We start from the raw sequence: 13868 nt of genomic DNA, 5'->3' as shown, positions 1-13868 counted from the left end.
ACTTCGACCGCGACTTCAGCATCCAGGAGTTTAGTCAGGGAGCCCGGCAGGCAAGTGTCAGGGGAAGGGAACAATGTGACACACATGCAACTAGGAAAGTCACATGTTGAGAATTCTGGGACTTGTAGTCTTATTAAACCAAGAATAAAACTAGGGCTACAAGTCTTTAAATTGTAATGCAAAATACAAGACTGGTCTTTAACTGGGCACGCACCCATCATGAGCTGTGTGTGATGTCGTTGGAAAAGCGAATGCTATGTTGTGCAGATTGTGGAGGGGCACTTAAAATGAGACTTTACGGGCAATTTGACGTGAGATGAGATATTGGCTGCCATAATTAAGATGTGACAACATGGGGCACCGAGTAACAAACATTTTATTCTTGATGGTGATATGGTACACATTACTCTCCTATGCATGCCATTTTTAGCTGTACTTTGCCCTACACATGGTAATACACCGTCCAATCGATCTGTATTACGAATATAATTCAGATGAATTTCAAATTAGCGAACGTGTTCCAAAATTTCTCTTTCTGTATACACGTCCTGTTTGATATCGCCATCATACCTTTACAGGAACATTATTGGGCCCCTTCGGTAGAATAGTCCGGTGTACACAAAACAACGCCCACCATTAAACAAGTTAACTAGCCCCATATTTCCTGTATTTATAAATTCCAAAATAATACAAAATTGTGTAGTTTTTCTTTGTCCCTATAAGGAAATCTTCCATACCCACAACTGGTAGGCAACACTCTGCGTTTCTGTGCTGTTATTCTTGTGCGCTTGAACTCTCATTTTATCTTACCTTTTGAGCCAAAAATTAGAATTTATAAAATTGCGTGTTTAATTAATATGAATGCTTCGCAAATAGAGTACGTGCTTTGTATTTTCCCCGTAATAAAGTTTTTACGTTGACGTAGCAAGGCGCAAGTCGCATAAGGTATACTGAGCACATTTTAGGTGTCCTTCTAGTTTCTGTCTGTGTAGCTCATGTTAAAAAATTTCTTTCATTGTTTTGTAAAATCACTCATAATTTATGATCTTGTGTAGTGGTAATATTCATTTTGGCTGCAACAATTTAAGCGCTTCTGCCCGCTGCCGGAGGAGCATACATACGATGTTTAAATGTACGAGGTTGATTTATGTCTTTGCTAAGAGAACTGTGGTTTATCCATATTTTCAAGTAGCTATTGTTTATTAATACGGTGTTATTTTCCATTAGTATGAAGTCTGAAAGTCCTACTTGACTATTCATGTTGGGAGTGTTTCTAGAGTAAACTTGTTTTACATAATGTAACTTCTAAGTGATGATTGACTTGTATTGGTACAATTTTAGGTGTACAACCCTTTGTGCCACTTCACATCATTGTTAGGTTTGAATATTTGCTGTTAAAATATTATGAGGAGTTGTGTGCCCCTGCTTTTTCCCTTACCCTTAGAGGCAGACTACACGTCAGACTTTTTTTGACTTTGAACTGTGCTGTTCCTTTGATTATTTGCTCTTGATTTATTATTTGCCCTGCGCCAGACCATATTTGGTTTTGGATACTTACTAGAATAATGTTCTGCTTCAATTGCCTATGCAGATACTCATTAATATGCATTTTGAATATTTTGAAATTAATTAACTAATCAATGTGCTTCCCGTTCTGTTATGATTTCTAAATTTTAAATAACTCTGTCCTGGTTGGATTTTCGATTGTGGAATTCCTGTGTGAATTGTCCTATGTGGGCTCTCTGGGTTTTCTTGTGATTTGTGCAAAAGGCGTACGTCCTTTGAGACTTACACATAGCCCTGGTTCCTCTTAAAAGCTCTTTTAATGGTAAAACGTGCAGACATCATTTAGTTACTTCAGTTTTCTTTCAGTACGCACAGGTCTTATTTTAATTCTATGGTCAATAAGAATGGAACGTTGTTTATATTATTATTCAAGCTCTGACTACCAGTCTTCCCTTATGTTTCTTCCTCTGCTTGCCCTTTCTTGATTTCCATTTCTACCCTTCCATGCTCATGCTTTTCTGCATAATATTGATGCTACCATCACAAAGTACCAAAATGGTTAATACTAAATACTTGTGTCCAAGTGAGTAATATATATTATTTCTTTTTTTAGGCTTTCAGCATTGTGTCTAAGCTGCTATCTCAGTGTAACTTTGATGCACTAAAAGAACTTGTAATCGATGAGGTGAATATATTTCTGTATACATATATTGCAGTTATTTTACCACCATGGGTGAAACGTGAATGAACCTCACTGTTTGTGGAGGGGAAGTACTGTGTTTGGTAGCGACTGGAGTTAGACTGCATATCATTAAATTGTGGAGCTATCCTGTCTGCTTCACATGGACGACGATTCTCTTTCGGGTGGGAGTAAGTGCACTCTCACGTGGGGAAAGGAGGATGAAATTAGGAAGAGTACATTGGTCTATAGGAAAGGAATTGAACCTGGACAAATGGGAAAGGGATGGAACCTGGGCAACTTTAGTGTGGTGTCAATTATTCTAAAATCCTCAGTATAACATAACGTGTGTTGGGTGCCTTGTGGAAAGGAAGAGTTGGGTGTATTGCAAAGATTTGGCGCTAGAGGCTGCTTTGCCCAACAGATGAATAATTGTAAAGAGATGCTTGCTATACACATACTGATAGTCTTCCAAAAGTGTTACTCCACACTTTCTGTAGACTTCTCAAGTTAAGCTGCCCCCCAAGAACTGGTTAAAGGCTATCTTCAATGCTTTGGTTGTTTAATGTCAAGACAAGGCTTTTAAGCAGTGTCCTATACAATAGATCTATTATCCATTTGTTTCCATACACCCGCTAGGGCTATTGGAACCAATGAAATTACAGAAGTATTTGTAAAATACAGTGATATTGACATCTTTGTTTCCTCCAAACCCAGGTACTACAAGGGTTAAAGGAAAAATGTTCTGCTCTCCCCGATAGCCACAAGAGGGCGCTGGCTGCAGATTCAGATGAAATCATGTACGTGACACCCGGAGACGTGGGCATTTACTATGACGATAATGGTACGTTGAGGAGAAAATACTTTAGTCGATTATTTTCTTATGTTCTAAAGAAATCTAAAGAGGAGTGGGTTTTTCACATATCACAAATACAATATCTTTATAAGATTGCGTAGGTCTGTTGGGGTATGAATCTGACCCCCTGTATTTAAACACCATGCCAGTGATCTTGAAAAGGCAAGAAATGTCTAATTCTCACTCAGAAACTTCGGAAGAGACAAGCTTTTAGCAGTGGGTTATTTTTCTTACTTGGAACGTGACTTTGTTACACTGAACTTTACAGTTGGACGCAGGTAATATGGATGCTGCCTGTGCCATACTGATTTCGGTTCAGGGTTTCTGACAGAGAGGCACTGAGTGTCACAGATCCAGGAATGGGATATTGAGTCTCTAAGTATGACATACAGTTTAGGAACCAGATTACATATGGTTAGAGAGAGTATGAGACTGATCTTTCAGTAAAAAAAGTGGGATATGTCCAGGTTGTAGTGTCTTGTGAGCTAACAATGACTGAACCCTTTTGGCTCCTGATGAACTCTGTAGAATTATGACGTTATGAATAGAGTGTATTGCTGTGAAGGCTGCTTTAGAATATTGAGTTCACAGTGACACATACACGAATAAAGGCTTGATTTTACTGAGCTCAGTGCATGGTGTAGTCATTGTCCAGTACCCCAGATGGGAAGATGCTACAACTGGTGACAAGATAGGGGATATGTAACCCGAAGATTGACCGTGCTCTCTCGGAGAGTTTGCCGTAGTCCAAGCAAACTGCTCGTGAGTGCCACATGTGCCTTAGTCGAATTACAGAATAAATGCTGAATGCACGAGGAGTCACAACGCACTTTCAGGTGCTGTGAAGTAGTTGAAAACGAAAGCATTTACAGAGAATTTACACATCGTTGGTTGAGAACCTGTTAGTTAGACCCTAGATAATGGTAGCGCGATACTACACAACATAGAGCTATACATAGTACGGAGTGATAACACTGTGATTACGAGTGCTGCCAAGCAGAGATCAACCAAGTGTAAAAAAGTACAAAACGACCGCCAAGTGCAAGATAACACTGCGATTGCAAGTGCTGCTTGGTACAGATCAACCAGGTATCAAGACAAGAATAAAGAGAAAGACAATTTCAAGAGAATGCTGTGGTTGGAAGCAGTCACATTCTATCAATGTACTTACCAGAGCCTTGGAAAAAGGAACAGCTCTACAACCTGAGCAGCAGTGAGGAGACCCATGAAGAAGCACAGGCTTTGTGATGACTGAGCTGTCCAATACCTGTAGTGGCACCCCATCAAAGCTGCTGGGTGGGGTTTCCGAACGTCGTCAAATGTCTCAGAAAGTGAAGGGCTCCAATGGAGACCAAGAGAGAGGTCACCATTCCACAAACTGTTCATGATGACCCAGAGGCCAGCACATCAGAGATGGTACAGATGACCCGGTTTCTAACGGACGGAAAAGTGTGTCGAAGAGAACTCCATCCTAAGCGTCAGCCACCCCCACAAATGCTGCTGCTTTCTTGAAACCACCATCGTCATTCGATACCACCAAAAATCAAAATATTGGCGACTGATGGGCTACTTGGACAGAGACATTTGAAGATTTCTTTGATGCATTTGAAGAGACTGATAACAAAAAGATTATCAATACCTCAAAAATCTTGCTGGTGATGGCGTAAAGGAACTACTACAACAATACCGGGAGAGGAAGGGTCATAGGGAAATTTTAGAGACCAGCCCAGGTTCACATCCTCAAATAATACATATAATCAACAAACCGAACCGGGGGTCTAAAGGCCAATATTATGGCGGGCTACCCTTAACTTCACAATGGTAAGTTAGTACCCAAGTTACAAAAAAAGGCAAGAAAAAAGAACTCATATATATATATATATATATATATATATATATATATATATATATATATATATACTCCAACTATGCGCCCGCTAACCTAAATGCCTAGGGAGTATATTTATGTTGTGACAGAAATCCTTCATTGGATGATCCAACTCCATTACCTGAGAGAAGAAATGTAGGTCTCTGTTGTGGTTATAAATTGGACATCCCTTGCGGAGGGATCAGCAAGCAGCTTGTGCTGACCTTGCAAATGGCAGCACGTGCTCCTCTTAGTCAAGCCTGAAATGCTTGTTTATTTACAGCTGAAAGCATCCATGCCCTGATCAGAGACTGTAGTAAGGCTGCCATTGTTTATGTGCTACAGATAGCTGTGTCACCACATGGACGAAAACAATCTCATTTGCACAATGTATACATATACTTTGTGCATGATGTTCAAGGTACTATGATAGCGTTCTTGCGAAGTTGATTTTGTAAGCAAGTATAGTTTCATGGAAACGAATCCACACAGTCATGGATGCAAATGTGTGTCAAAAGTCATTGTTTGAGAGTGAAGGCAACTTACAAAAAAAACCTGTGTTTATGTAACATGACAGTGTTTTCTTCTAGGCCTAGTGGGACACATGACACAGTTGTGGAACCAGTGAGAGTGACTTTAAAAATACAGAAATGTCTAAGATGAACTGTCCATAACTCAAGAGGGAATTTTCTTGAAAGGGTCGAGAATCTTGGTTCTGGAGAGTTTGCGGCAGAAAATGATTGAAGTGGCCCACGAAGAACATAGGACAGTGGTTGCCAAACTTTTTCGACATGCAGTTCCCTTGACCTATTGGCCATTGCCCGTGGCTTCCCATTGTTACTTTTTTTGGAGTGTTGGTGTTATGTAAGCCGGGCCTCAGGAGTACTTGCATTTTGCTCCCTGAAAATAATTGGGATGAAGCTGATGAAGATATTATAATCAAATACGCAGGGTGTTTCGTATTACCAATAATAATACAATATTCCTAGTTACACTTCTTTGCCCATGCCTTTTTTAGGGTAACCTCTCAAAACCTTTGTATCCCACTTACAGTGCTGGATAGCACCCGTATGCATGTAGGCCCCATTTCCAAAGTTATCTGCTTGTAATGAAGGAATTTTTCCGTTAACCTCCCCGCATTGGGCCTGCTAAATTCCTGGCTGTCCATCCAAACCTGTTATATGCGCTTGAGCTCTACCTTACTTGTTTATTTTTGGGTGTCCCATGATTCTATAAGGCCCAGTAATGTCATCGTTTTCCTAACGTTTGATATCCATTTGACCCTATGATCCACATCTAGGTTCATCACCTCTGTTAGTGCTGCAGCATATTTGGTGAGCTCTGGGGTATGCCTTAAGCGTGCCCAGAAGAGCAATGGGCGTAGCTTAGCAATATCTCTAAACGGCCTCCTGCCCATGTTGTGCATTAGGGGTGTTAGTGGAGTGTTACGGGGGAGCATCACCAAGTCCCTCAAAAACGTATGCTCAGATCTACTGATGTAATCACATTTTCAAACCCCCATAGCTCGGCTCTATACAGAGCTGAGCTAACTGCCTTGGCGTTGTAGACTATGAGGGCTGGGGCAACTGGCCTACTATACGAAGAGCGATGTTCTTTGCTTACTGCCCCGACCACACGTTTGTGGTTCATGAGCATTTTGGCTACATGGGACCTCCAGAGCATTTTATCTGAGAGTCGGATGCCAAGATAATCAAAAGTACTGACTCTCTCCAAGAGGGTGCCATTCAACGTAAGGTTATTCCTAAAAGATTTGTTGGGGTTTGAAGATCATGAGCTTTGTTTTGGAGGTGTTGATTACTAAACCCAGAGAGTCACAAAAAGATATCTGTTCATTAGTTTTTGTAGCCCGGCTGGGGTCTTCAACACCAGCAAGGCGTCGTCCGCAAATAGGAGGGTCGGTATTTTGTCGCCCGCCAGGATTGGGGCATCAGCAGGATCTTCTTGAAGGAAACTCACCACCCCATTCACAATTAAAGTGAACCGGGTGGGAGCCATGACGCAACCCTGGTGGACTTCCTTCCAACAGGAGTCTGTTCCGTCAGCTGGCCTTGGGTCCCCCATCTCACCCGAGCATAGTTCCCCTCATGAAGGCGGATCAATAAATTAAGGATTAGGGGAGGGATGCTCATATCTTTAAGGGCCTGATCCTTGGTACCAGATCGAAGGCAGTCTTAAGTCAATGAATGCAAGGTAGAGACTGCCCTTGCCAATTACCATGACTTTACAGTATATAAGGAGTAGCCTAAATACCTGGTCGATCGTTCCAGTACTGGCCCTAAAGCCAGCCTGGTATTGAGAGAGGACATCTTCCGACCACGTTTGGATTCTCTATAGGAGCACCCTACCTAACACCTTTTGCATTGTGTCGATCAGACTTATTATCCTGTAGTTTGAAGGGTCTTCTCTGGCACCCTTTTTGTAGATCAGGACCACCCCTGCGCCTTTCCAGGATTCTGGCACTGAGCAACCACCGACTATGGCATTAATCAGTAGCTGGATGTACCATGACCAACTACTGTGGTCTATTTCAGCCAAAGTGAAGGGTTCGCTAGCATTCCCTGCTGGAGGGATGTCTGTGGGGCCGCTTGACTCATCCAGACATCCGTCCTCTAGCGGAATAGTTTCCCAAAATGATCATGCCAGTCTTGGCTTGGGATGTGATTGGGAGAAGTGCCTAATTCTCTGCTATTGCCCCAGCTCACTAATGCTCAAAATTGGTTTGTGCTCCTTGCAAGGCTGGCATTCTTGATTCCTGTCATTGCGATTCATCCCACTGGATTTTTGTTTGTCGCAGGACAGTACTATAGTCCTTGCTTGCTGTCTTGACCAAGGGGCAGTTCTTACTTCTGATTGCTAGGGCTAAGGCCTCTCTTTTAAGCCTGCAGCCCTTGGTGTACCCTGGTTGCTGACTTTTTTGAGGCACGGACAGTTTGCTGTGCTTGCTATTTGCTTGAAAGTAAGAGCTCAACTGTTCCATTATGCGTGAGTGGATGGTAGGGACTGCTGGCCAGTCCCCTATATCCGCGACTTCGGCCTGGAACTCTAAAGTGTTCGTGGACAGGACTTCCCGGCTGCCGGCTATTCTGGTACCTTGCAAGGAAATCTGGTGCCACCCTCAGGTACCTTATGCAATTGGAGGGAACAATATCAGTGGTAGAGATTGGGGCCTGATTGTTCTTTGGGTGACATGGTTCATCCCACGGGGTCTTCATAGACACACAGAGGGGGTTGTGGTCGCTGTCGGTCATGGTACCCACCAAGATGCCGGTCATTTTGCCCCAGAGTTTTACGTCAATTAAGATGTAGTCAACGCGTGAAGGGCAGCTAACTCTGTTAAAGGTGTTTTCCCCCTGGATGTCTGAAGGAGTTCTACCATTGGCTGCCCTTAGACCAGACTGCATGGTGAACGCATTAAGTTGGATTGCTAGGTGGGTCCATCTTTTGACAGGGGGTATGTTGAGTGGGGGACAGCCCATTTTCTATCATCTCCCTCAAGCCCCAGCATGCCCACTGAGCTCAAAGGCTCAAAGGTACAATTAAAATCCCCTGTGACCACAATTCTTGTGTGGGGCGAGCAGCTAGATAGGGCTTGTTCTAATAGCGTAACAGTGGGCAATGTATTGCCCCCCCTTAGTCCCTCTGCTATAGACATTAAACAGGTCTAAACAGCCGCCTCCCCGGGGGCCCTTGATGATAAGACTCAGGATACCGGAGCTCCGAATTGGCTGTATGATGATTCGGCACCCAAATAATCAGTTCCCCCTGAAAGGACACTCTCTTCCCATGGTGGTAGCTGGAGAGCAAAAGCAAACAAAGCCCAATTTGTATAGTGGGACCAAACTCCAGGTCTCCTGGAAGATACAGATATCAAATCCCTCTATCAGTTCATTCCAGTGAGGGCGTAGCAATTTATTTTTTAATCTTGCCACATTCCATGATATAACCTTCAACTGATGGGGGTTTGGGGCCAGGGCAGAATTAAGATTGCTGCTCGATGTTTGTTGGCTGGGCGACACTAGAGGATAGGGCATTGCGGTGAGAGGTATGCAAGGTCCTGCCCCTGAGGCATCAGAGTGGTTGCTTGGGCCCTTCATCCCCAAATTATCTATCGGTAGTTCATGTTCATCTGGGGGAGATAAAAAGTTGTGAGGGCTACACTTGATGCTTGGGGGGGTAGTGCTTTGATCCTTGTGTGGTTGGGGATCATATTGTAGACTGCTTCTAGGGATGTCCCTCCCTCTAGGGCAGCAAGTGTCCCACCCCTTTGATTGTTTGTGCTTGTCTAAACTGTACAGATGAGGTGGCAGGGGAGCAGGTTCGATACTTCAATGCAAGAAGATTCTCTGCCAGATCGGCATTGGACAAGGTTAGTTCCATGCAGTCGTGAGGTTGCCCAGGGGACGAGCTTCTTTGGGCCCTGATGTCCTTGCATATCACTGAACGACAGCCCCTTATGTGGCGAATTCAGTGTATGACTTTGTTTGTTAGGGAATCGTCACTTTCGGGTAAATTCCTTGGGCCGAGCCTAGGGACGTTCACCATGAACATTTTTGGGGTATGCGGCAGGGGGAGGTGCGTGGATAAAGCTCTGCTGGAGAAATTTCGCTGGAGGGCGTGTTCTCATTAATGTGCTGAAGGGTTGAGCATGAGCTGTGGGGGCTCGAGGAGTAGCTGAATTAAAATGATCTTTGGATTTGTTGGACTTTGGGTTGCGAGAATCATTAGGTGTATTGGCCTTTCAATTATATAGATGGTCGACTTTCGAAGCTTGGGGGATGTAGTTTGTGGGAGGTATTCGGGGTAAAGGAACATTACAGCCTAATGTGGCCCTTTTGGTTGGAGGCGACCTAGTCACCGAATGGGGTTGTTGGCCATGATAGGGTAAATGGTACGCGTGCTGTTGTCTGGGTGGAGCCATGGGGAGTAGGGTTTCAACCAGTGCAGTGAGTTCTTCGATCATGTGTCTCATGGTTACTATCTCAGACCTAAGAGTATTAATGGGCTAGGAAGTGTCATGTGGTGCTGAGATTTGTTCTTCATTACCTTCTATTTTTAGTGTGCTTAGTGGCTGGGGCGCTTCATCTATGACGGTGTCAGGCGTGACCGGCAGTGGTGCAAATCTATTTGAGCAGGGACTGGGTGGGGGGGGGGGGGGGGCTGGGGGGGGCAGGTGAACACTCATCAATACAAGTGGAAGATTCTGGGTGGTAAATATCCTTCGCTTGTCCTTCTACTTGTGCCGCTAGTGTGGTGTTACTATGGTCAGGGGTTCCCTTTCGAGAGTGCTTGTGGAACATTGTGGGAATAGTAGGTAGGCGGGGTCTAATAGGGTTGGAAGGAGGTTCACAATCGTTGCGGGCGCTGTTGGTTCCGCAACTAAGATACCCTCACACTCACTAATGAGGGTGTCTATTCTATCGAGCACACAATTTCTAGCTGCATGTTTGTGGGATTTCCTTGCCTTTTTCCCCTTGCCTGCCCCGCTGTTACTACTACTTCCTGCCCCTGTTCCCTCCATGGCTTTCCGTTTGCCCATAGTTTAACCAAGTTAAAGTGGTTTGAGCAGTTCAGATGGCAGCCCACAGAGATGGTTTTAGCCCAAGTAATAGTTGATTATAAAGGTCGCATTTACTAGTTGGCGTAGTGGGTTAGTAAGTCTCAGAACGGGACAAAGAGTTCGGATGAATTAGTTCTTTTACAGAATCTACTGCTCTTCACAAATCCTCCACAAAACGTGGCAAGAGTTAACACAGTATCTTATCGAGTAACTCGGAGGCTGTAACGAAGAGTGAAGCAGTAACACAGTTCCAGGGGTGAAATGAAAGTGGGGTGGCCCTGCCCTGCCTCTTCCTGGCAGGGACGGGCCCACCATTGGCCTGGGCACGGCCCGCGCGCCTCCTGCGTTGCGGTGGATGATGGCGCTTTTCAAACGCGGTGACAACTGGTTCCTCCTCCCTCCTGGGAGCAAGGTGCCCTGGGACTTGGAGTCCCACAGCAAGCGGTGAAAGTCAGGGCAGATGAGCAGTGCGTCCCCACGTGCCTGTCAGCGAAGCCATACTGGCACTGCGATGGCTCGTGGCGGAAAATAAATGACTGCCTTTGAGTTCATCGCCTCCCGTTGGATAAGGCCTTCCTGTGTCGCCATTTCATTACAAGACCAGAGGCTACCATTTTGCATGTTTAAAGCTCCCCAATGCCACACTACTCACATGCTCCACTGGTTTAAGATAAAAGCTTGCAAAAGTGTTAGCACTTGACCAGTCTGCCGCTTTCAGAATGTTTGCAAGAGTACTACCTGCCCAAAACAATTTGCTGTACAATAAAAAAAGGGGTCAAGTAGCTCTAATTTCTCAAAACAAAAAATTAAACAAATCAAATCCAACGCATTCACAAAATCAAATTCTTTGATATCACATTTGCAAAGTAATGCAATTTATTTGAATTGCCATAATGATTCATAAACGTGGTAACACAGTTGCTTTCTCGTTGCAATTGAAACCAAAACGTTTTTGCAGAATTTGGTGCTCAGGTTGGGGGAGAAGGGGATGGAGTGTGGACTTTGTTTGTTAGGGAATCGTCACTTTCGGGTACATTCCTTGGGCCGAGCCTAGGGACGTTCACCATGAAAATTTTTGGGGCATGGGGGAGGTGCATGGATAAAGTTCTACTGGAGAAATTTCGCTGGACCAGAGGCTAGTGAAAAAGGTGGGGTGGACAAGGACAAGGGTAGTGTGACATATACATCATCATATGTTGGTGCTGATCCAGCCTTTCTAAAAAAGGTCATTTGTTCCATAGAAAACACACAGCACTATATAAACACTGCCACATTGATTTCAGTTGTCCTGGCTTGTGTACAGGTTGTAGTCAACGTTTCAACCCCTTTGGGTATGCTAGGTAGATTCAACCTTAGAATGGGGTCTTCATCAGGAATAGTGAAATGTGGATAACTCGTGTTAAATTGAGATTGGGGTCACAGGAAAAGTGAATGCATTAAAAAAGGGGGTAAGAAAGTTACCTAGTTGAACATCCGATGTGTTCGTTGAGAGTAGATAGACGCAGTAAGGTGGGGCTCAGCCGAGCTCCTGAAGACAGAGAAGAGAACCATGTAACCCTTACACATTGATAAATTATACGTGTTGTGAAGGAAACACCCAGAATTGGGTTGTCACTTACGTATAAAGAATGGAAGTACGGCCGTCAGTGTATATACATTACAAGTGGAAGAATTGCATGTCGAGCGATCTCTGTCAATGCCTGAATCAATCTAAAGGGACGTGAAAACGAGTGGGTTAAAAGGAAGTATTTGAGCTGGGTTTGGAAAAAAACTATTATAGATGAACGCTTCTTAAGGGGGTGCCTATATCTAAAGTGCATTGTGCATGAAATGCCGTGCACACTGAGCCCTATAGATGTTAAAGCTTCCGCATCTGGGTGGTGCGGGCGTGCTCTGGGAGGAAGGCTGGATAAGCCAATAACAAACCCCCGGGTGAGTGTGGGGTTAAAGGTCGGCCCGTGAGAGAAGAGCCATAATGGATAACTTCGGCATCTGCCGAGTAGTATTGGAAAAAGATGCAATTGCCCTGTTATTAAAATAGGTGACTGCAAGCATTATGGTCGGCCCGCCTATTTAGTCACAGGAATTATTCTAAAGCAATTTGAGGTCTAAAAAGGGGTCCTGAGACCTCATATGCATATTCGCTAGAGGGAAGAGAAATGTGATTTTAAATCAAAACTAACAATCTTGTTATGACGCTGAACAAGTCAGTCAGAACGTCCAGATACTCGTCTGAATCACCGTGAAACCTTTATCGCATGCTGAGTCATCTGATGGATACTCGCATTTATAGTTGAAGGTAACTGACAAGTGCGCAAGTATGGGGATGCTATAATTGATCCCTGCGGGCGGTACGATAGAGAAGGAGCACTCACACCAATTCTCACCGAGAAAAATGAATCGCTTGGCTCCCTCAAAGTATTCAGCCCTCCTAACATCTCCAAACAGTCTATGTGTAAGGATAGCTCCTTCTTGGACCATTTCCCTCCAGCTTCTATCTCTCCTAATCTTGCTCCTTAAATACGGTTGCTTGCATCTGACTCTACAGTAAATACAAGACCTCGTTGCGGGGGGAGAAGGCGTGAGCTGCTCCCCCCCCGTAACGAGGTCTGCGCCACTATGCCTGTATTTTGGCTGGTCTGGAGACATGCTGGGGTGTAATAACCGATAATACTTTTCCTATAGGGATGCCCTCTTTCTTATCTGATTAACTATAGGTACTCCGCGATTTATTCTAGCTTGGGCTTATATTGCACTTCGAAAGGAACCCACTTAGGAGCGCAACGGATTTATGTAAGATCTGACATGGGAAAGGCAAAATATGATCATTCTCTCAGTAGATACATAAGTTATACGCGGGCGATGTTAGATGAAGTAGACAGGATACGATAAGGACCGTCGAAAAAGACCGTTTGTGTTAGGGGACAACGCCCATTCAAGTGGACGTGGCCTTGCCGTTCATTCTCACGTCTTAACAAGTCACTTCAGGACCACCATTTTCTTTAATATAATGCCCTTGTTGGGGAACAACGATCAGTAAGAAATTACACGCCGTACTAAAAACGACTGGATGGGCTTTCCCACTTTATTCTCATGCCCTGAAGAAGTCCTGTATATGGACGAAACGCGTCGGCTGTCCGTAGTGTTGATTGCACTGTTTCTTCTGGAACAATAACAAAGAAAAAAGAAATAAAAGAAACACCAAAAAACTGTTGAATATGGACATTTGATTAGTCTTTGCTGTTAGAACCCCTTGGTGGTGCACCTTTGCTTTGTTTGTAAACTTATTTGCATAGAGTTTTAATAAAACTCTTCCCAAAGAGAAGACTATTCGGGTCCCCTGGTGTCAGGGACAGCAGTTTCTCAGGAGCAGTACCCTCAC

At 44.2% G+C, this 13868-nt stretch overlaps 1 protein-coding gene across 1 annotated transcript in view; it reads left to right on the top strand.

The window, feature by feature from the left end:
* Positions 1-6: 6 nt before the first annotated feature.
* Positions 7-13868, top strand: part of MAIP1 (matrix AAA peptidase interacting protein 1) — a 76071-nt gene continuing 62209 nt past the window's right edge. Inside the window, exons 1-3 of the mRNA XM_078683705.1 lie at positions 7-50; positions 2120-2191; positions 2903-3029. Of these exons, the coding sequence (XP_078539831.1) occupies positions 2984-3029 (46 nt within the window). The 5' untranslated portion in view covers positions 7-50; positions 2120-2191; positions 2903-2983. The remainder of the gene's footprint in view (positions 51-2119; positions 2192-2902; positions 3030-13868) is intronic.

The sequence above is a fragment of the Lissotriton helveticus genome, chromosome 3_1 (assembly GCF_964261635.1).
Source record: "Lissotriton helveticus chromosome 3_1, aLisHel1.1, whole genome shotgun sequence".
Lineage (NCBI taxonomy): Eukaryota > Metazoa > Chordata > Amphibia > Caudata > Salamandridae > Lissotriton > Lissotriton helveticus.
Note: the sequence above shows the minus strand (reverse complement) of the source record. Positions and strands in the feature narration are given on the sequence as shown.